Below are 23,737 nucleotides of genomic sequence, written 5' to 3'. Positions count from 1 at the left end.
ACACAGATGCTCAGATGAGTTTCATGTTTATCTTTATTCATTTTTAACTGAGTTGACCTCAAATACATCCCACACAGGAGGTGAAAGGTCAGCATCACCCCCCCATCATGCATAGCGTTAGCGCCCTTTATCTGCAGCTTGAGGAAGCAGCAGGACTCACCATGCACAAGTACATGTAGCCCAGAGTATATGAGTATATATATGTATTAAATAACTGTATGAGACTGAGCACTACTACAAACGGTTACTACAGGATCAATACATTCATGTGTTAATTTCACTTGATTAAATAATTGTTTTTTCTGTTTGAATCAGTTAATCCAAATTAATAATTATCTTTTGAGTAAATCTGATCAGATGTTGTATTGATCACTGTTTTATTGATCATTTGTTGCATTGATCAGACATATTGACATGTTGATCAGGTTTGATACTGAGTCGTGTTATCACTGAACATGTGAGTCATTTCAGGGTTAAATCAGTCTCAATGTGTGATGGTGTTTGTTTGCTTCAGTCTAATGCTGTGCATCATTAATTAATCTATGGCGACATAATGGCGGGTCAGGTAGGTCTGGAGGGGAGGGGCTTCATAATGCCAGAGGCTTCATCCACACATGGTCAGGCAGAGCCACTGAGGAGAGACACAGTGCCACCATCAGGTCAATAACAGTCATACAACACATGGACTGATCTGTGAAACCTTCACACGTGTCTGTTTTAACAGTTTTCAGGTGTGAACAACCTAACACATGCATCTGCATCCAGGATGTGGAAGAGAACTAGACTTCAATGCACATGAAACGCATGTCAGGGGGACGTCCCATGTACACTACTGAGCAAAAGTTTTAGGCAGCTTTTAGAATTGTTGTGTTTGCAGCATTGAAATAAACATGCATATTTATTTCTCAGTCTTTTTTCTTCAGATACAAGAAAATACAGGAAATATGTGCACAGCCTTAAAAGACACACAAAAAACAGAACTAAATGGGTTCTAAAGTTTAAAGTCAGTAATTAGTGTGGCCTCTGACCCCATGACAAGAAGCAGCAAAAACTGTTAGAAACAACTGGCATGTGTTGAATGAAACCTGGAATTAAAATATCAGAAAGTAAATGACAAAAATTTCATATTGTCTGAACAAAAGGATTAAAGACATGTTAAATATAAAAGGAAAGTCACACTAAATACAACCACTTTGGTTTATAGAAGCTGTTTTTTTTTCACTTTTGTTTTTACTGCTGTACATACTAGAGTAAAGTATGAACCCATTTAGTTCTGTTTTTTGTGTCTTTTAAGCGGGTGCACATATTTCCTGTATTTTCTTATATCTGAAGAAAAAAGACTGAGATATAAATATGAATATTCATTTCAGCGCTGCAAAAACAACAAATCTAAAGGCCGCCCAAAACTTTAGTACAGTACTGTATGTGTCATACAACCTGAATACACCTGATGTCACATGACCAACGTACCTCAGTGAAGTTCAGCTCGATCATCTCAGTCCGATGTTCATCGAGCTCCTGGAAGGCCTCTGATGGAAACCACAGAACAACAAACGCTGAGACCAACACCAGGGTATATGAATACAACACCAGGAAATATGAACACAACACCAGGGTATGTGAACGCAACACCAGGGTATGTGAACGCAACACCAGGGTAATGTGAACGCAACACCAAGGGTATGTGAACGCAACACCAAGGGTATGTGAACGCAACACCAGGGTAATGTGAATGCAACACCAGGGTATGTGAACGTAACACCAGCATATGTGAATGCAACACCAGGGTATGTGAATGCAACACCAGGGTATGTGAACACATCACTAGGGTAAGTGAATGTAACACCAGGGTATGTGAACACAACACTAGGGTAAGTGAACGTAATACCGGGGTATGTGAATGTAACACCAGGGTAATGTGAATGCAACACCAGGGTATGTGAACGCAACACCAGGGTAATGTGAATGCAACACCAGGGTATGTGAACGCAACACCAGGGTAATGTGAATGCAACACCAGGGTATATGAATGCAACACCAGGGTATGTGAACACAACACCAGGGTATGTGAACGCAACACCAGGGTAATGTGAACACAACATATCAGTCATCTATAGATGTTGTGGAGTTGTTGAGTAATTGTGTAACTGTTGTGTACATACTGCACATCGTCTCTAGTTTGATAAGGCAGCAGGTGAAGTTGTCAAAGTCAATGATCTCGTTGTCTGCATATCGAGCCACAAGTTGCTGATACAGACGGTTGTTTAAGGTGACACCTGACGAGACAGGAGAGGACAGAGGTCAGGGTGTTGTTCAGATGTCAGGGTGCCAGGTCAGAGGTCAGGGTGTTGGTCAGAGATCAGCAAGTTGGTCATAGGCCAGGGTATCAGGTCAGAGGTTAGGGTGTTGGTCATAGGTCAGAGTGTCAGGTCAGAGGTCATGACTTACCTCCGTTTTCTAGGGCCAGGCGCATCTCATAGGAATTCATGCATCCAGATTTATCCAGATCGAACTGACGGAAGATTCCCTGCAGAGACCAGGACACAGTGTCAATGATGTCATTTTATAGGGAAGGCCATTAACACCACATTAGAGGTTGATCGGAGACGAGCTGAAGAGCTGAAGAAAATGTAGAAATGTTCTGTGGAAATAAAATCACTGAACACAGCTCTGATTCAACACATGTCAAGACCTATTTAACAAATACGACGACTTCACTGAATGTTAATTAAAACCGTTTCAGAAACGTTTAACAAATCATTAAATCAGATTAAATGTATCAGTGTGTAATTAATGTTGTCTCCTGTTACTCTGCAGTCACATGACCCAACAGTCATTGCAGCTGTCGACTGAAAATAAAGATGGATGTGAACACTTCATCTCCCCCGTGGTTGTCTGCGGTATCACTCATAAGCCCCGTTCCCCCATGCTATTCTGTGAGATGTGAGCCAATAATACACAAGGATATCAGTTATTTTTGGTAGAATTTATCAACTCATCCTTTGTCTGATCTGTTCGTGGTCCTCCAGTGGGGGAGGTGGAGCTTAACCTCTCTATTAAAAAGTGATGGATGTAATGATACGTTTCCATCCATTGTGAAAATAAAGCCAAACCCTGCATCTGATTGGTTACAGCTGTCAATCACCCATTTCAAAACATCAAATAACTAATAAAAACATATTAATCACAAACATGATGGTCTGATCATAAACATACCCAAGAAATCAACTACAAACAACCAAAATCACATTTAGGAAAAAGATGAACGTGTCCTATTTCTCATTGGATATAAGTTGTACAACATCTGGTCAGCAGGGGGCAATGGAGAGGAACAGGTACATCATGGACCCAGGACATGGTACAGTTCACTTTGTGGCTTTCTCCTCAACCTTTCAGATCCGATGTCTCTGGACTCACCAGCCACTTTCGGATCTTATTCCAGAGGATTTGAAACTCCATGAGGCCGAGCCGAGCGCTGCCATCTTTCTGAATTCTGGTTCAGGACAAACTGGCTCACACGTGTACTAGTAAACTGTTCACTGGGTCATGACCTTTGACCAGAGAAGGATACATCCATGAGGCTGACCATGGACCTGCAGGACTCCATGCTAAACCCGTCCGTCTGCAGGTCTCTGTCTGCAGAAATGGTACAAACATCACATAACCTTTCAAACCTCACACCATTGGTTACGCCTCAAATTGCTACAGATGTAGACTGAGGTGGACTGATGTGATTTGATGTAGACTGAGGTGGTCTGATGTGGATTGTTGTGAACTGAGGCGGACTGATATGGACTCAAGTCGACTGATGTGGACTGAGATGTGGACTGAGGTTGACTGCGGTGGATTGATGTGGATTGATGGGGACTGATGTGAACTGATGTGGACTGAGGCGGACAGATGTGGAGTGAGGTGGACTGAGGTAGACTGAGATGGACCCACTTACGTTTGGACACGACTCGGTTCAGGATGGTCTTCAGTTCCCTCACAGAGATCTCCATGTCCTGAAAACATCAACAGGACCAGGTTCAGAGGACAGTAGAACCACCTGAACCGGATCAGAGTCCAGAACCACAACCATTTGGAGACACATTGAACTGGTGTCGTCACAGACCTGAGTCATAAACGCATTCAACCATAGATGAAATAAAATAAATGAGTGAATGAATGAGGACGTCCTGTGTGAATGGGTTTCATGGTTTTACACCAGACCAGACCATGTGGATGTGGACTCACGTCTCCCGACAGCTGAGCAAACATGGACCTGAAGGACTCATCAATGTCGCCCTCTGAGACATCCTCCTGCAGAAAAAGACCAAGACGAAGAAGAGTTTGAGTCACCATGACAACCATCAACAACAGTAAATTGGGACACTTGACTTCACCTCGTCTTCAAACTTGACCATGATGCAGTCGTCCATTTCCCTGCAGATCCACAACCACATGTTAACAATGTGAAAACAGACATAGCAACAACACGTGACACAGAACAAGAACGATAGTAGAACAGAACTCTCCAATGCCAAGAAACCACCATAAACCACACCAGCATCTCCAAACTCACTGTGTCTCTGACTGTTTCTCAGTGAAAACACGTAGGATGAAGTCTGCCTCTTTACTGGGTTCAAAGGTCGATGGGATGATCAGGTATTCCCCCGGCGGGAGGCGGAGCCTTGAGGTCACCTCTCGCAGGTTGATGAAGGTCTCAGAGCGAGCGCAGGATGAGTGACGCAGGAAGAAGTCCTTCTTCATATGGACACTGGGACGTCCACAGAACTGAAATTAAAGGATTAATGTGAAGTAAATGAAAGGGTTCATGTGATGTGAATGAAAGGGTTAATGTGAAGTAAATGAAAGGGTTAATGTAATGTAAATGAAAGGGTTAATGTGATGTAAATGAAAAGGTTAATGTGTTGTAAATGAAAGAGTTAATGTAATGTAAATGAAAGGATCAATGTGATGTAAATAAAGGGGTTAATATGAAGTAAATGAAAGGGTTGATGTGATGTAAATGAAAGGGCTAATGTGGTGTAAATGAAAGGGTTAATATGATGCAAAGGAAAGGGTTAATGTGATGTAAATGAAAGGGTTAATGTGAAGTAAATGAAAAGGTTAATGTGATGTAAATGAAAGGGTTAATGTGATGTAAATGAAAGGATTAATGTAATGTAAATGAAAGGGTCATTGTGATGTAAATGAAAGGGTTAATGTGGTGTCACCTCATCTGGAACCTGTAACGATACAAACACCATCAGTTAGATGTGGTGTCATCATCTGCTCTGAGATGTAAAACCATGAATTTGAACAAATGGCGTGTGTCCATATTGGAGCATTTGACCTCTGACCTCATAGATGGCAAATCCAATGGTTTGCATGTCATGTCCATGGTGGCGGAAGCGGCGGCGGTCCTTCTGCATCAGAGCCACCAGGAAGCTGCAGGCCACCTCATCGTCCTCAGGGTCGTCGTCCTCCTCCAGGAGGTGGATCTTATACTGAGGGTTGATCCAGAATGTGTCTGAAGAGGCATCATGCAAAATGGGTAGTATCACAGGAGTACACAACAGTATGATGTCACAGTGAAGCTGACCTTTGACCCTCACAAACAGAAAGTCGTGCTTTGCTGACTCTTTACAGATTGTGACATTAACCTCTAAAACCCTGCCCATTCATCTAATCCTGCCCCTGAAATAAAACCCGCTAGTCTGATCTGGATTTGGTTCTGATTTTGATTCTGGTTCTGGTACTGAATCTGGTTCTGTTTTTTTATTTTGGTTCTGGTTCTGTCTCTGGACCTGGTTATGGTTCTTACTGGGGTGGTTCCTGCAGCCTCCGGCTGTGCTGCCTCTCCTCCAGCCTCCCTCAAACATCACGGTGTTCCATGACTTAGTGGAATCCTGACTCAGAGCATCTGGAGTCAAGTTACAGATCTCCAACCGTGAGAACTGACGCAAGAACTCCTGGAAGGACATCCTGTTGACACACAAGTGAACACACAGATGAACGCACAGGAGGACACAGAGACAGATTACCATATGGACAGGCTCAGTGTGGTCTGATCTTCTTCTGAGGTGGTCCTACCAGAACTCTCCGTCCTCCTTCTTCTGCAGCAGCTCCTCTCTCTCTGCAGGATCCACAAAATCCCACTCTGAAGAACTGAAACACAGGATCAGCAGGTTCACGTCATCTGATGGACATATTTATCAGAAGGTTCTGGGTAGAGTTTGGACTGAGCTCACCTGTCGCTCCAAGCTCCGGTCCATTCTACCTGCCCCCATGGGTTCCTGATCCGGATCAGACGCTGAGGTTGCCCTTGGTGCTCCACCTGCACATAGAAACAGAAGTTAATGAAGACCTTCTGTCACATGAACAAACATTGTGAAGGTCCACATGTCACATTTCTGTTACCTGTCGAATTCCTGTGACTGAGTAGGCGTGGCCTTTCACCAGCTTCTTGAAGGTGACTGCCTCCATGTCAAAAGCACTGGTGATCTGAGCAGGACACCATTAGCAACATCCATTAGCAGTTTGCCATTATTGGGACCATTAAACCAGAACCCCATCAGATACACTCTGAGGTACAGATACTTATGGTCAGAAGATTCAGACACTTACATCGATGGAACAACCCAGCAGAGAGCCTCGTTCCAGAGCTTTGGAGATGATGCGGTGAAGGTCTCTGGGAGCTTTCTTCAACTCATACATCTCAGCAACACCACCTGTGAAATCCTCAAAACCTTCAGTGGTGCTTCCACCTGACAATGCCTCATAGGAACCGTTCAACCTCAAAAACAAATGACAAAACAGTGAAGAACAAGGTGAACACAGTGATCATAGAGTGGCAAAAAAAACAACAATAAAACAGACCCACAAACCTAACAGAAAAAAAAATAAAACATAAATCACCACGGCAAACCAACCACAAATCATTAAATAAACTCAGTAAACAAGGAGTAAACAACAATAAAATGATAAATAAACCCAGAGAACACACAGTAAACAACAAAATATTAAATAAACTAAACATGGAGTACTCCATCACTCCATGGAGTACTTCTTCATCCTTGTGCTGCTTTTAGTGAAATATAAGTATTTGATGTCACTTTTTAAAGTTATTCATGCCACAGTGTGAGGAGCTTACTTGGCGTAGGCCTTCTCCAACAGAGCACTCCAGAACTCTGCCTTCTCTGCCGAGTGGACAAACAGGAGCTCTCCATCTTTAACCGGTAGCCGGTCGTCGATCACCACGTCCACCCACTCACCAAACTGCCAGATCTACAGACACACAGATGGACAGACTGAGGAATATGCCCTGACTCTCCATTACTGTCGTTACCCTGGTTGAACCATGAATCTTTATAAATCATCTAAGCTGTATTTTTTTTTGATTCAATGCCCGGTCAGGAACATATAAGGAACAAGACCCTTGATCCAGATCAGGGACTGGACCTGCCCTGGAACCATGTTAGGACCAAAGGTAGATCTATAGACCAGGGGACGTCACTTCTCCAGAGGGAAGGAGAAGACTGAGCTGGTGCAGGTGGTCTACAGATACCACCCATGAATAGTCAGACTCACCTCAATGCACCATGCAATCAACCTGCTGCAGATAGTTTGTATGGAGGAACATGGTGCACATGTGGGTTTACTATACTGACATATAGGAATCATCTCTGTATCTTAAGGTAGGGACCAGGTTTTGATTATCTGTATGGTACCTGGATTTTGGAGTCCATAGGTGGTGCTAGAAGGTGTTCACACTTAGGACTACATCCTTCTACTGGACTTCAGCACTCACTTATGGTTAGAGTTAGACAACAGTGAGAGCTGGAGGAGTTTGGTTTGAAGGAATAGCCTGAGGAGCACCCTGATCTGAACTCATGTGGTGTCTGTTATTGGATTCACCACAGTTTGTCCACAACAAACATGTTGGAGCACAAGGGTTTTCAGGTCAGTGATTAACTTGGTAGCTGTGTCATCAGGCTTGTGACTATGTCTTAGACCCTAGAGGAGGTGATCTACCAGCTGATCAACACCTGGTGGTGAGTTGTGGTGAGGAGGAAAATGGAGCTCATCAAACCTAAAGGTGTAATGAGGGTGGACTAGGAAATGTGTATCAGGGTCTCCTGTTCAGGAGATCATCAAATCCTACTTCTGACAGCTTCACCTGCATCCTGAAAGGCATGGGACATAGAATCTGAATGGACCATGTTCAAAACCCCCACTGCTTCGACTGCAGCAGGTAAGTACAGGACAGGGACCAACAGGACGAATGGAATGCAGGTGTTGGAGGAGTTCATTGATGATATGGAACCCAACTTTTGGAGAGCTTCATAGAAGTTTTGTTAAACCACCAGGTTACTCAGGTGAGGAAGTGGTGCTTCAGCTATGTTGTTTGCAGTGGGAACAGACCTCCACTGACCCCAACTGGATACATTATCAGTTGGTGGATGGAATACCTTGAAGATCTTCTCAGTCGCACCAACACACCTTTTGTAGAATCTGGATACTCAGAGGAGGACCTTCTCATCACTGACAGTGAGGTCTCCAAGGTAGTTAGGAAAATCTTCTGTGGAATAATGTGGTCCTGGTTGTGGAGCTCTGCCCCATTTTACCATCAGGTGCTGGATTTGTCCTACTGGTCCACACGCAGTTGGTGGACTTCCACCATGTCCCTTGTGGTCTCCTATAGGGGACCTTCAGGAGTCTGGGGTAGGAATTAGGAAGAAGAGGGAGAAGGAGGTCTGGTCTATGTAGGCTGCAGAACCGAAGATGAGAAGAAGATTGGATGGAAACAGAACTACAGACAGAGAGTGGACACTGTTAAGGTGTGAACCGACTCTCACCTGGAAGTGGAAGATGCCGGCATAGTCGTCATCACTGAAACTCTGTCCATGAGGAACAACACGATGCAGCAGCTGCTCATTCAGAGTCAGAGAGCCAATGGCAGCCAAAAGCCAGCAGTCACCTGTCAATCAAAAACACCTTAGAACCTGTCAATGAAAACACCTTAGAATACCTAATCAGAAAAACTTTAGAATACTAGTGAATCAAAAACACCTGATGTTTTACTATAGCTCATTGGACACTATGTGAAGCGTACAGTTCGTGTTTATTTGTCGTTCTTCCAGTGTTCAGTCTGTTCACTGTTTTAATGTCAGTGTCAATGGTTAAACTCACCTGCTTAAACGTCACCTGGTTAAAACCTGGTTAAACTGTGGGTATGGTACCAACCCATTTACAGGTTGAGAGTTTCAGATTAAGTTCTATCTGGCATGTACCCATTCACATAGACAGGGTCTACAACAGTCTTGTCCATCACAGCGGACGCATGTCCTCTGTCATATAAAGCCATATGTTCATTTAATAAACATTTTAACATCAACAAACGTCAAATATTTTTTCTTTATGTTTAAAGACTAATTTGTCTCCTGACTGAGTTGAAAAAAACAAATGCCTTATTATTTGTACTTTTAAAGTATTCATGAGATATATTTATAACGACTTTGTGTGTAAACATACATTCATTTTATATGTATATGTGTTGATGTATAAATGTGTGTGTATGTATATATTAGTGCTGGGCAGCGATTAAAATTTTTAATCGCGATTAATCATGTGGATTTCTGACATTAATCGCGATTAATTGCTTAGTTATTGGGGGGGGGGGGGGGCATCAACAGCGTGTATTTCCTTTCAGTGATATTTCAGACTTGAAGTACTCCAGTGATGAAAAATGATTCCATATTGCAGTGCTTCCAAACAACTTTGACCTTCTCAACCCCACCATCTGAAGACATTTAAAATGTCCATGGAAAAGACCGGTACTTTTCTCCATGTTTACGTCCACACCAGTTTATTTCCGCTTGTGAGTGATTGACAGGAGTGTTAAGCCCACTAAGTACTAATACTAATAAGCCCAGTAATATGTGATGTTCAGTTGTTAAAAGCAAGCAAAGAGGGCCCTCTAGTGGTTGGAATAAATTGGACTAACATATGTTTTGTCCTTGCGGTGTTCCCGTAGTCAGTTCGGACATAAGAAGGAACAAACAGACATGTTTCTTTCACTCTGTCTGTATGGCCCGAAAAACGTTTGCCTGTGAGTATTTTATGTTCAGGTGTTGTAAGAATGAATAGTATAAAATATCTCTGATGTGAACCTTTGTTGCTGGATAAAAAGACATTGTAAATCTTAAGTTAATCTGTAAATGCTAATCGTTAGCGTGTCTATGGATTTTCCCATTCAAGTTAGCATTGAGCTAGCGATCTTTTTCCCATTTATTTAAATGTATAATGCCATGTAAATGTACTAAGGCAATGAACAGAACTGAGACATATTTTGTATGTATGTTTCAGTTTTACAGTGAGTCTCAAGTAAAAGATTTGGACAGAAGTTTTGGGTGTCCGGCTTTTCTTGGGAAACCTGTTGTCCTGCTGAGCTCATCGCTACATGCACACAAGCAGAGGCAGAAGAATAGGACTGTACTGTCCTTACTAAGACGTCTGTACTTAGTCTGAGCTAGACAGTGAGCTAAACTCTGAATTGACGATGCAAGATATGTCCTCTTTGAAGTTTGCAGCTTTAAGGTACATACTTGACATCATGCAGATTGACAGTGAAACTATAAAATAAAGACAAAATAATTCAATTAGTTATGTCTATTAATGATATGCATATTCACGGAGAATGCATAGATGTAATTATTATAAACTTAAATCGACTGCTAATACAACATTCACATTGTAAATAAGTAAAGGTTAGTTCAAAGGCTGGCATATTAAACACAACCAATGAATTTACTTAAACTTAACATGAGCCTGCATAAAGAATTAGCAACCCATCTACGACTGCTAGCATAAACGAATTAGCTTAAACATGTTAATAACACATTGTAATAAACACATCCAAAATAACGTCATGAACATGTTTCTAACGACACGTTTGCATGTGAAATTATTTAGCAAACAACAGAATGATTGATACATACAGGCGTTGCTTCTGCAGGAGTTAAACAAAGTTTGATTCAGCAAGTTTGCTCACTTTTCTCCTCTCAGCTACACTGGCACTCCAGATACGCGTGTCTGGTGTGTGCAGGTGTGTGTGCAGGTGGGTGGGAGGGGCTGTTGATGAGTGTGGGTACATGTGTGGGTGTGTGTGTACATGTAGATGTGTGCATGTGGGCGTGCATGTGGGTAGGTGGGTGTATTGGCATGAGTGGAGGTGTTTGTGTGTGTGTCTGTGAATGGTCGAACATGTGGGATGGGTGGTGTGTATGTCTGGGAGTCAGTGGGTGTGTGCGCATGTGCTTGTATGGGTGAGTGGGGGACTGGGGGGTGTGTGGGGTTTGGGGGTTGGGCTTGGTGAGATGGGGAGGTGGGCCTCCGGGCCCCCAGGGCGCTTGGCTGTGGCATCGGGGTGTGCCCCGTCTCCCCTCTCTGTGGTGTCTGCTGGATGGCCGGGCCTTGGGACCCTCTTGGTCGGTCCCTTATCCTTGGAGGGAGTGCGGTTGTGGTTGCATGCCTGTGTTCTTCACCTTAGTCTGTTTGCCTGGTTCACTCTGTCACAGCAGATTAATGTGAACAACTGATGTTGTGTGGATTTGTTACTGGTATTATTTGTTATAGGTATTATTTGTGCGAACGTGGTATACGATATTTTGTTCATGCTTACTTATATTTTTCATTTCATAGGTCTTATTTATCTCATTGTTGTGGTTTTTTTTTGCTTTTTTTTGTAGTATTGTTTGTTTTCTTTTTTTTCCCTCTCCCTTCTGCCCAGTTTACTCAGTTCTGGTTGTAGTTATTGTTACCATTATAATTGCCTCCGTGGTTGTTGCTGTTTGTATTGTTGATACTTTCTTGCGAGGGTCTTCGCCACCTTCTTCTCTCTTGTTCTCTCCCCTTCTTCTACCCCCCATGTCACGTCTGGCATCGAAATGTGGTTCAACAAAACTCATAATAAACACAGTAGAATATCAAAGGGCGCTTCATATACTTTATGAAGTTACTCTTGGCAAAGCAAATTTGTTCAGCACCGGGAGGAACCAGACTACCATTCTGCTGTTAGGACGCTGGACAAGACAATTAGAAAAAAAAAAAAAAAAAAAGTAGTGTGAGATACTCCCTGGTAAAATGTCCAAATAAAAGAGGATACACAAGCAAAGGTGTTAGAAAAATGGGCAATGATGACTGGGAGTACAGTTGGTGTCGGCTGGTGCCTTATCGGTACAGACAGCTGCCTGTCAGCCAGCTGAGCCCATAAAGAGAAAAAGAGAGAGAGAAAAAAAAAAAATTACACCGGCACCGGCGCTTGGTGCGTGTGGAGCGCCAAAATAGAAGCATGAGTTTCAAACTAAGAGTCCATATGTATAAATGAACTAAGACTTGGTTGAAAGGAAGAACGTCATTAACGGGAGATAAAAAAAAAAAATTGTTGGCGTTATTTAATGAATGCGTTAACGCGGTAAAAATGCGTTAACTTGCCCAGCCCTAATGAGAAGTTAACAACATCGAGTCCGTTGATTTGTAATAAAGCTGATTCTGAACGAACTCGTCTTTGAGATGAACTTGTTCTAACACATTTGTAGTTAATGAAATGTCAACACAACTGTGCATATTTGATCATTTAATTTTCAGAATTTTAGGGGAAGCTGAGCTTCCCTTGCAGTCTTCGACAAATGGCCTCTGATTTACAGTATATATCTATACTTCTATACATTTTTACATCTACACTTTTATACGTTTATACTAGGGCTGGGCAAGTTATTGCATTATTACCGCATTAATGCATTCATTAAATAACGCCGACAATTTTTTAAAAATCTCCCGTTAATGCCGTTCTGCCTTTCAAGCAAGTCTTAGTTCATTTATACATACGGACTCTTATTTTGAAACTCATGTTTTTATTTTGACGCTCCACACGCACCAAGCGCCGGTGCTCTGTGTGTCTGAACTGCGCACGGAGCTGAGAGGAGAAAGCGAACTTTCCGAGTAATGCTGAATCAAACTTTGTGTAACTCCTGCAGAAGCAACGCCTGTATGTATCAATCATTCTGTTGTTTGCTAAATAATTTCACATGCAAACATGCCGTTAGGAACATATTTATGACACTATTTTGGATGTGTTTATTACAATGAGTTATTAACATGTTTAAGCTAATTCGTTTATGCTAGCAGTCGGAGATGGGTTGCTAATTCTTTATGCAGGTTCATGTTAAGTTTATGTAAATTCATTGGTTGTGTTTAGGTATAATATGCCAGCCTTTGAACTAACCTTTACTTATTTACGATGTGATTGTTGTATTAGCAATCAATTTAAGTTTATAATAATTAAATCTATGCATTCTCTGTGAATATGCATATCATTAATAGGCATAACTAATTGATTTATTTTGTCTTTATTTTACAGTTTCACTCTGTCAGTCTGCATGATGTCAAGTATGTACATTAAAGCTGCAAACTTCATAGAGGACATATCTTACATTGTCAATTCAGAGTTTAGCTCTAGCTCAGACTAAGAACAGACGTCTTAGCGAGGACAGTAGAATTATAACTCCTATGTCACGGGTTCGGGTTTCCCAGATTAAAAAAAAGATGATGGCTCAGTCGTCAAACTATTTTCTGTGATTTTATTCAGCACCCCTTTTACCAGAATAAATGTGAAAAATTAATTACAATACAAAACTAAAGTATATACAAGGAAAAAAACCATCCACCTTCAGCAGAAGTTCACGGCACGGAGAACAAACCCTGTCTGCCCGTCTGACAGAAAAACCCCTCATTAAATACTCTTAGCCCCTCCCCCGGGCATACCAAATTAATAAAAAAGAGGGTTTTAACAAAAACTTCAAAACTCAGGAAAAAATAATTTACCATATAATCACATCCAATAACAGAAATATTATACTAACAAAATGCCCTCCATGTGGCATTTACTTTCAATGTAAATATCATGAAAATCAACATAATTGAATAATTAGGAAAAAAAATAAACTAGTCCAGGTCACCTGACCTCCAACGGCGCACCACAATGCGCCATAAAAGGGCTAAGCAGGAAGTGCCCCGGTTCACCACCCAGGGTGGTGAACGGAGGCAGAAGATACTGCTGGATCAGCGTCTGGTGAGTCTGAGTTTGTGAGTCTTAAGTGTAGGCGTCGAGTGTGCACCCTCAACCGCACTACTCACGGGGGAAAAAAAAAAAAAAAAAAAAAAAAAGAGTTCAGAACAGGGAATGTGGGGAGAAACTACTTTCCTGCACGTCCATTGAAGCAGGTCTTTGTGGGACACTGGCACTCTACACACGCCACCTCCTCCCACAGAGACACAGGGAGATGCACCGTGCGGGAGAAAGTGACGTGGCGTCTACGGCCGCTCCGTCACATCCTATTATTCTGCCCCTGCTTGTGTGCGTGTAGCAATGAGCTCGGCAGATAGACAACAGGTTTCCCAAGAAAAGCCGGACGCCCAAAACTTCTCTCCAAATCTTTTACTTGAGACTCACTGTAAAACTGCAACATGCACACAAAATATGTCTCAGTTCTGTTCATTGCCTTAGTACATTTACATGGCATTATACATTTAAATGAATGAGAAAAAGATCGCTAGCTCAATGCTAACTTGAATGGGAAAATCCATTGACACGCTAACGATTAGCATTTACAGATTAACTTAAGATTTACAATGTCTTTTTATCCAGCAACAAAGGTTCACATCAGAGATATTTTATACTATTCATTCTTGAGTGAAAGAAACGTGCCTGTTAGTTCCTTCTTATGTCCGAACTGACTACGGTAACACCGAAAGGACAAAACATATGTTAGTGCAACTTATTCCGACCACTAGAGGGCCCCCTTTGCTTGCTTTTAACAACTGAACATCACATATTATTGGGCTTATTAGTATTAGTACTTAGTGGTCTTAAGACTCCTGTCAGTCACTCACAAGCGGAAATAAACTGGTGTGGACATAAACATGGAGAAAAGTCTTTTCCATGGACATTTTCATTTTAAATGTCTTCAGATGGTGGGGTTGAGAAGGTCAAAGTGGTCTGGAAGCACTGCAGTGTGGAATTATTTTTATCACCAGAGTACTTCAAGTCTGAAATATCACTTAAAGGCAAAACACGCTGTTGATGCGGACGGCACCCCCCCCACCCGCCAAATAACTATGAGATTAATCGCGATTAATCTCAGAAATCTGTGCGATTAATTGCGATTAAAAATTTTAATCGCTGCCCAGCACTACTTCTCATACATTTGTTGCGCTGTTTTCTCATACAATCTATGGTCAATGTATTTGCCCGTAGACGCTCAGCATCCATGAACTTCAATGGGACTTCATGGAACAGTTTTTTTCATTGCCTAAAAACTGGACGGTAATTGGATAAATGCCATGATGCTTTCCCGCCCCCGGATGCTCAGCGTCTCTGGGGGTGAACGGAGCTGTGGGTGGTGAAAGGCTGAATCCCATTTGATTGACAGCTATTTTGAGATATACTCCTTCACTTGACAGAGTTCAGTTTAATACTATTGCGCATTCTGCTTGTGAAATCGAGAGAGAAACCATTACGACATTACTTGTTCATTTCTTGCACTGTAAATAAAACACACTCATCGTACTTCCTTGTTTCAATTTAACATAATTTCAGCGTTTTCTTGTTTCAGTTACATAATTTAATCATTTCTTGTTCGAGTTTAATATCGTTTTGTAGATAGTTAAATCAATCATACTGTTGGCTAGGTTGGAGTGAAAGGAGCTTCTCTTGTTTAAAAGGCTCAAGTCCTACACCCACAACACAATGGACCAAGGCCGTCTAAGCAGCCTAGCTCTGCTGGCCATTGAGAGGACACTGGTCAAGTCCCTGGAAAAGACGCCTACTTGATACGATAAGGTCCCTGACCATTTTCTTAAAAAGGAAAGAAGGGCCGAATTTATGTTTAAATAACTTGACAATTTTTTTGATGTAAGCCAACAATGAGCTTCCCCTCTCTGAAAGACGAGCAGCTGTCACTGCTGTAAACGTATAGATGTATAAATGTGTAGATACATATAAATGTATAAATACAAAAATGTTTAGATGTATAGATATATAAATGTATAGATGTGTGTCCAATCCATGTTTTCCACTCATTTCTGGAGGACTGTCATCAATCCAAACCTTCAGTAAATATCTGTTAATGATTTTCTGTCTTGAACACATTCAGACATTTAATTCAATAAACACTGAGTCAGGAACAGGTCTTCAGATAATGATGGTCTAAGTGCTCGTCCATTAGTCTGATGGTCAGTAGGGACAGGCTAATGCTAATGCTAACATCAACAACATCAGCGCCTTTAACATTACGACTAATGGCTAATGTTTTCTAAAGGAAAATGTTTCTAGAAGCAGACATTCAATGAATGATCAATGCGAGGATAGAGTGGATATACAGTATAGGACACAGAGGACAGAGTGGACATACAGCGTAGGACACAGAGGACCTAGAGGACAGAGTGGACATAGTGTTGTGACTTTATTTGGAGAAGTTAAAGTTAAAAGGCATTTGTGGTGAGAGTTATTAATAAGTTTATAATTAATATGTAAATGCAGTTAATTGAATTCTGAGTCAAAGGTACGATACATTTAATTTATGTGATTTTTATGTGATTTATGTTAAAAGGAGATAAGAATAGGCAAACGGCCATCCTTCAGGAGTCAGGGTCTGCTCCAGGTTTCTGCCTGTTAAAAGGAAGTTTTTCTTCGCCACTGTCACCAGTCACAGGTGTTTGCTCCTGGAGGATTCTGTTGGGTTACTGTAAATTGGCTTAGAGTCTGGTTTCGACCAATTCTATATTTAAAGGATCATGAGGTAACTTTTGCTCCGATTTGGCGCTATATAAATAAAATTTTATTGATTGATTGATTGATTGATTGATTGATTGAAGAATAAGAAACACTGAATGCTACAATTCACTTGAATTAAGAGAATACATTTCCCATGAGGCTTAGGAAAAAATATATATTGTGGAAGTAAAGTTTTTTGTATGTCGCAGAGTTGCAGAAAGGTTGTATTTTTCTGAAGTTAGTAAAGAAGAATGTGCCTTTTTAAGTCCAGAGTCTCTTCTCGTTTTTATTGGGTGTAGTTTGGATAACTACAACATAGAGGACATAATGTGTTTGTTTTTCTGATGTTTCCTGATATGATCCTGGATTGGTGTCATTGAACTATAGAACTTTAGTCAAATAGTTTCCTGAGGAAAATAAATGTCTCTGTGTCACAATGTTCACGTCTTCTGGCTGTTATAATAACGTCCTTGACAACAATAGTTGATTAAACCTTGAGGAAACACAGACTAAGGAAGACAACGACTGAATCCAGCCTTTACCTCAGATATCTAATGTTCATTAACAAACAACAATCAGGTTAAAACTATGAACCATAGTAACACATGAACCTCTGAGCTGCATCTGCAAACTGACATTGTCACTGCACCTCATCAACCTGGAGAACCTCTAGTCCAGAACCACAGTGGACTGAACTGGTCCTGGACCAGAACCGGGACAGGACTAATGGAGTGTAAAACCAGAGCAAAACAACATGCAGTTCCATTAGAACTGACTCCAGGTCAGCTGATGGTGGTTTTACAGATGCTGCACTAACACTGGGGTTGTACCAAATTAATCTGGTCAGGTCATTAACAGGTTGTGTAAAGGTTATTCCATCCTCCACATGAGAAGAACAATTTGTTTTCTTGCAGTACAAGAAGAAGAACAAAGTGTGTTCTGGTCAGGATGTTTCATATTTCATGATAAACTCAAGTACAGAACTTTGGGACCACACCCACTTCAAATTTCTGACTAGTCACATACTAGTTGTTGGATATCACATGAGAAAAGAGTTCAGCCTGAATGATGTGTTGAGGACAAGGGAGAGAGAACACATGTCTGTTCTGGTGGAAGATGGAAGAACCTGAGGGTGTTGTTTTAGTAGAAACAATGCCATGAAATGTCTCCATCCATGTAGAATCAAACACACTGGACAAACACTGGAATAACATGGACCAAAAGGAGTCCATCAGAATCCACTAGAGTCTGGATGAGAAGACAAACCGGTCCTGAGGACAATTGGGACATACACCAGACCCTGAACCTTTTCTTCTGTAAGCAACAGTGATCACGTCACATGACTCACCTAGAGCTCCCTGGCAGATGTCAGTCCTGGTGGCTCCACCCACAATAAACTGAGGGTTGTCTACCAGCTCCTGAAACAGGCAATCAGCGACAAGGACATCACCTGATCCTGGTCTTTAAAAAACTGGTCTGTAATGGTCCTAGTTTAAAGTGATCCGGTCTGTAATAGTCCTGGTCTACAGAGAACCTGTTTGTAAGGGTCCTGGTCTACAAAAAAAACAGTCTGTAATGGTCCTGGTTTACAGAGATCTGATCTCGAATGGTCCTGGTCTACAGATAACTGGTCTGTAATGGTCCTGGTTTACAGAGATCTGGTTTGTAATGGTCTTGGTCAACAAAGAAGAGGTCTTGTTCTGATTCTGGGTTTATGTTTGGTTGTGGTTCTGTGCTTGTCCTTTGTTCTGGGTTTGTGTATGTGCATGTATTTTGGTCTGGGTCCAAGTCTGTTTCTGGTCTGAGTTCTGGTCCTGGGAGGGTTCTCACCGGTGGTCTCTTCCACTCCACTCCTCTGGTTTTGACGGAACCCGGGGCCAGTTCTTTGAAGCCCAGTGAGGCTGGTTCTGCTGGGAAAGTGGGGTCATCGAACAGGGTCCCGGTTCGCAGACGCAACCCCTTTATGTTGTTGTAGTCCTGGTTCAGGTACCGAACGGCCTGCTGGACTGAACCCAGTCCAGAGGCCTGTTGCCGGTCCTTCTGGAGTCGTTCTGCTGTACCTGAGAGCATTCTAATAACCAATAACAGAGCAGCATTAAAATCCTGATGACCAGTCACAGAGCAGTGTTAACATACTGACGGCCAATCATAGAGCAGTGTTGATATCCTGACGGCCAATCACAGAGCAGTGTTAGTGAGGACGCTTTAATCAGCTTTATTCAAGGATCATTACTATGATACTATTGATGTTCAATACCACGGATTTCCTTTCTGATCTGATACCAAGTAAAATTCAGGCTGGTATTGGCGATACGATCTGATACTTTGTGCAAATACACTTAATGACTGGAAAATCTAAAAAAAAAAAAAAAAAAAAAAAAAAAATAGTGCATTTCAAATCATAGCTTCAAAAAGAATACAAGTAGAGAACATGATTAATCAATTTTAAATCGAAATCGGATTATTTAATTAGGATGATGTTTAAAAAAGGGTAGTCGTCAAATTAAATTTAATCTCTCTCATGTCACTGGGCCGCATGCCTCTAGACTACCATAGGCTCCTCCTTCTAACTTTGAGAGCGGTCTCCACAGACTTTGGTCTCCACACACCAGTACAAAAATGGCATTTGCTGGAGTGAGAAGTTCGTGGCTAAAAATAACAAGATCGAGTAAATCAAGTTTTTAAAGGAAAAAATCTGGTTTTTATTTTTGGCCAAAATTGTGCAGCCCCAAATACAAGACATGAGAGAACTTATTATTTAGTTATTAAGAACTATTATAAAAATGAAAACTTGCATATTAAACCAACACAACAGACTTTTTCTGCCTTCAGACTATATTTTCCAGGTCATTTTGGTGGTACAACTCACAATAGGTTCAATTAAACTTTGGTCATCACTCCAGAGCGTCTGTCTTGCCTGCACTGGTACTATGCAACTTCTGGGTTCGGGTCTGGACCCCTACACAAAAAGAACTACAAAATTTGATAGCTTTACAGCATACGTCACTCATACGTCATGTAATTGATGGGCTCATACACACAGTGACCGGCAGTAAGGAGTTTGGCGTCTTGGCTTTTGAGCTTTTATGTTGGTTTTTAAGGAATAAAGGAGACGAGCTCTGGGGGAACATTTGTTTCCAAAAGGATTTTAAGGATGTTGTATCATGGCTTTCACTGAGACATGGCTCACCAAACAGGACCACAACTCCAGTCTCGCCACTGACAACTTTAGGACCCCCTTCCGACTGAACAACAATACTGAAGTAACGGGTAAAACACAGGTAGGTGGGGTATGTCTGTATATTAATGAACGATACTGCAGCTCTGTTATTATCAGAGAACAAATCTGTACACCAGACATTGAACTTTTGTCAGTGTCGTTGCGCCCATTTTACCTACCTTGGGAGTTCCCTCCACTGGAAAAAAAAAACCAAATGCTCTGCCCCCTCAAATCAAAGTTTGCGAAGTTTCAAGAGGTAGGGAAAAGGTAAATGAGCTTCACTACAGTGGGAGACTGAGGGGAATTAGTAACGCGTTTTAAGTTTCATTTTGCAAAGGGAAATGTGATTCTGCCTCCTGCACAGTATTTGATGTTGTACGGAAGTTGCACATTATCTCACCGGAGGCTCCAAACTTTATATTGGATGATTTTGATCATGTCTCACTGAGGAAGATCATAGCAAATTTTTATCAGTATATCTCCTGTCTTGCCTCAGGAAGTTTACCAGCATCAGTGGCTTGTCAACAAATGCACAAGTATTACCAAGATAGAGATTTTACGACAGTTGTTACAGAGAATACTGTTTCTTCACTTTACGGGGACCCCGTGAGCAAAAATTCTGCGGTATTGCTTTAATTTACGTTACATAAACGTGTTAACATGAAATATGAAAATACTGAACATGTAACACTTCAACAAAAGCATCTAACACTGACACTTTCCCTTATTCACAAGTTTTTGCCAAGGAACAAAAGCATATTTACTGTTTTCTCCTTAAGTCTGTTTGTTTTTTGCTCAGTGCAGACTGAGTGTGTCAGAGTTAACTGAATGAGAAGCGTGACACAGTACACACTTACCCAGGCGGAAGAAGAAGTAGTTCCAACCAATCGTCGCATATCATTTGGACAAGATCTCAATAGTTTAGCAACTTGCACCATGTTTCTGATATACATTACCTCAAATGATCGAAGTATCAAAAGTATCAATATTTTGATTTGTGAAACAGTTCTAGAGTGTAAAGATCTGGTATCTGAGATATTGATATTTCAGTATCAATCTGCACATCACTAATCATTACGTTCCTGGTCCCAGTTCAGATCACACCTGTTTGCACAGATCTGAAACAGTTGATCTGATTATGACGCGTGCTCACAATCATCACTTGACTGATCTGAATAAATCATTTTGACATGAAGTGTCTGACATTCAGGAAACCGTGAAAGAAAAAGCAGTGACTCTGATACATTTGTGGCTTTATCTCCATCTTGTTGTGTTCCTTCTTCCTCTGACTTTTTTCTAAGTCTATCTGATGTAAAAGTGTTAAATACATTACATCTGATGTAACAAACATAACCAGTAAAGACAATTTATACCAGAACTATAGAAGAACTGTTTACGCTCCACAGATCAGACCAATGATTAGTAGAACCCACCATCTCCATCAGAAGGAAACGTACATCTGAAGGAGTCCAATCGGGTCTGAATCTTCCAGTCATTGTGTTTATATGAAGCGTTTTTATTCTGGTCAGGTTTTTAATCATGTTACTTGTGTCCGTGCAAACAGGACTAATGAGTTTATAAGTCAAACCTGTCCATATTTAGAACCTGTGAATTTAAAAACCTGAGTCTACTCTGGTACCACATGGTCCCGAAGACCACAATGAGTTCACCAGGTCCACAAACCAGAACCAGTTCAACATCAGCTTTTAAAACTGAACATCTGCGTGAAAACTGAAAAATAAAAGTCAAACAACAAACATCAGAGGCTTTGAGATGTAAGAAACCTGTTTCATGAGTGAAAGAACCAAGAAACGAACACAAAAAAAAAATGAATAAATAAACACATTACTAAACACACAGTTAAGACTGACTAACTGACTGGGTGAATGATGGTCATGTGATCTTTGGTCTCTCAGCTCTAATTGTCTGATGACTTGCCTGTTCTGCATCCAGTGACAGGAAACAGTTGGATGAGGAGAATCTGGAAACAGATGAACACATGAATCAGCTGATGGTTTAGACTCCAGACCTTGACCCGACCCAACCTGACCCCAGCCTGATCCTGACCGTGAGGTTGGACCATCAGTCTGATTGATCATCTGCGGCAAAGTGATGTCAATCATCTGAGTTAAATGAAAAATGTGATGTGTTTACCAAAGTGAAAGACACCATTCAGTTTCATTAATAACTGTATAATAATAATAATAATAATAATAATAATAATAATAATAATAATAATAATATTTGTGGAATAAATTGAGACTTGGACATTAATCCAGTGACTCTGCAGAAACATTTTAAAGGGCCGGCCTGTGTTTGTCAATGTCACGTCACTTCCTGTTAAAGCTTATTAATATTTAATCAATAACAATCACAAGAACACAGTCCAAATGTATATTAAAGTAGAGATATGTGGACCTGGAGGACGGCTTTTACAGTCCATTAAGGAAAGATCAGTCCAACAGTAAACAGATCTGAAGATGAATCTGAACATGAGCCATCCATCATTTGTCCATCAGAGGCTGGACATGTCCATCAGCATGGTGGAGCAGGAAGACACTGAGATGTTGAACCTGAGTCACATTAGAACCAAACACTGAGGCTTTAAACCATCACCCAATGTTCAGTGTTTTTTTGTTTTGCTTTTTTTATATTATTTGTACTGTGATTTTTTAAAAATTTATTTCCAGTGTTTGTTTTTTTTCCAGTGGGTTTTTGTTTTTCTTCATGTGTCTGTTTCTGTTCACATTAAAATGCTTCTCATGTAAAATGATTCATCAGTTTAAATGTTTTTATGTCATTCACGAACTTTTACTATTTTACACAGACTAAAACCAAAGAAAATGTACATTTTCTTCAACCTACAATCATAGTTTTCAGAAAATCACGCAAACATATTCTGTTTTATTTTATTTGTCTTTTTTTATTTGTCAAATTATTATTTTGTATTTTTTCCACTGATTTTATTCAGCAACTTTTCTGATTTGACGTATTTATTATTATATTACATTTTTTTTCCTGATTGATGGAGTCTGTCTTTTGTCTGTTTTCATTTTCATGTTACACAAAAGTAAATGTAAATCTCCATCTACTGACCCAGACCTGAATCCGAACCAGACGCGGTAAAGGTAACCTACAGGTTTATGAACCCCGGATGAAACTAGAATCTGAGTCCAGACCCGGATCAGAATCAGCTAGAAAACATTCACTCACCGGGACTCGAGCACCGGGTCCTGATGCTGCTTCGAGTCTTGATACCGTGGTTCTGGTCCTGTCCTGACACTGTTCTGTGTCCTGGTCCGGTCCTGATGCTGCTCCTAATCCCGGTCTCTGGTCTGTGTTGTGCTGCAGTATCCAGGGCCCCGCCCGACCGGAGGGGCGGAGCAAAACCCGCAGCATCAGCACCAGCATGTTTTTGTTCTTGTAACCTTTATTTTACAAGTCATCATGAACAGCAACAGTCTGACACGATGAAATACTTATAGGACCAAACACATTTTCATATTCATCGACGTTAGCATGAGCTGTTACAGACTATTAGCATTAGTGCTAATGCTAACCAAGCTCCTATGTTTAACATTCAGTCATTTTCTCACAGATGTATTCAGTTAAATATTGAGTATTCATTAGGATTTGGGGTATTTTATCATTTGTTTGTTCTTTTAAATGTTATTTGTTGTTAACTCATTTTTAATCAT

General features: G+C 41.0%; 1 protein-coding gene across 1 annotated transcript; it reads right to left on the bottom strand.

The window, feature by feature from the left end:
* Window positions 1–15: 15 nt before the first annotated feature.
* LOC115432131 (calpain-1 catalytic subunit-like) lies at window positions 16–23,737 on the bottom strand. The gene is made up of 23 exons (XM_030153000.1): window positions 23,253–23,737; window positions 21,978–22,020; window positions 18,650–18,890; window positions 18,168–18,237; window positions 8,844–8,965; window positions 7,139–7,272; window positions 6,613–6,781; window positions 6,406–6,489; window positions 6,237–6,322; window positions 6,079–6,153; window positions 5,810–5,970; window positions 5,346–5,515; window positions 5,220–5,231; window positions 4,565–4,776; window positions 4,386–4,425; window positions 4,237–4,302; window positions 3,947–4,004; window positions 3,572–3,636; window positions 3,418–3,486; window positions 2,449–2,527; window positions 2,163–2,276; window positions 1,471–1,529; window positions 16–631 (listed from the first exon to the last, which is right to left on the bottom strand). Exons 2-23 carry the CDS (start codon window positions 21,986–21,988, stop codon window positions 605–607), a joined length of 2,124 nt encoding a protein of 707 aa, XP_030008860.1. The 5' UTR covers window positions 21,989–22,020; window positions 23,253–23,737; the 3' UTR covers window positions 16–604.

The sequence above is a fragment of the Sphaeramia orbicularis genome, chromosome 1, assembly GCF_902148855.1.
Source record: "Sphaeramia orbicularis chromosome 1, fSphaOr1.1, whole genome shotgun sequence".
Taxonomy (NCBI): Eukaryota; Metazoa; Chordata; class Actinopteri; order Kurtiformes; family Apogonidae; genus Sphaeramia; species Sphaeramia orbicularis.
This window is presented reverse-complemented; position numbering and strand designations above follow the sequence as displayed.

What these genes read in the sequence shown, in the direction of transcription:
- LOC115432131 (XM_030153000.1), bottom strand. An exon ending in ACCGGAGCTTGGAGCGACAG is followed by an intron (nt 6,154 to 6,236) that starts GTGAGCTCAGTC and finishes CCTGTGTTTCAG; the next exon opens with TTCTTCAGAGTGGGATTTTG. An exon ending in CCTGGCCCTAGAAAACGGAG is followed by an intron (nt 2,277 to 2,448) that starts GTAAGTCATGAC and finishes CTGTCTCGTCAG; the next exon opens with GTGTCACCTTAAACAACCGT.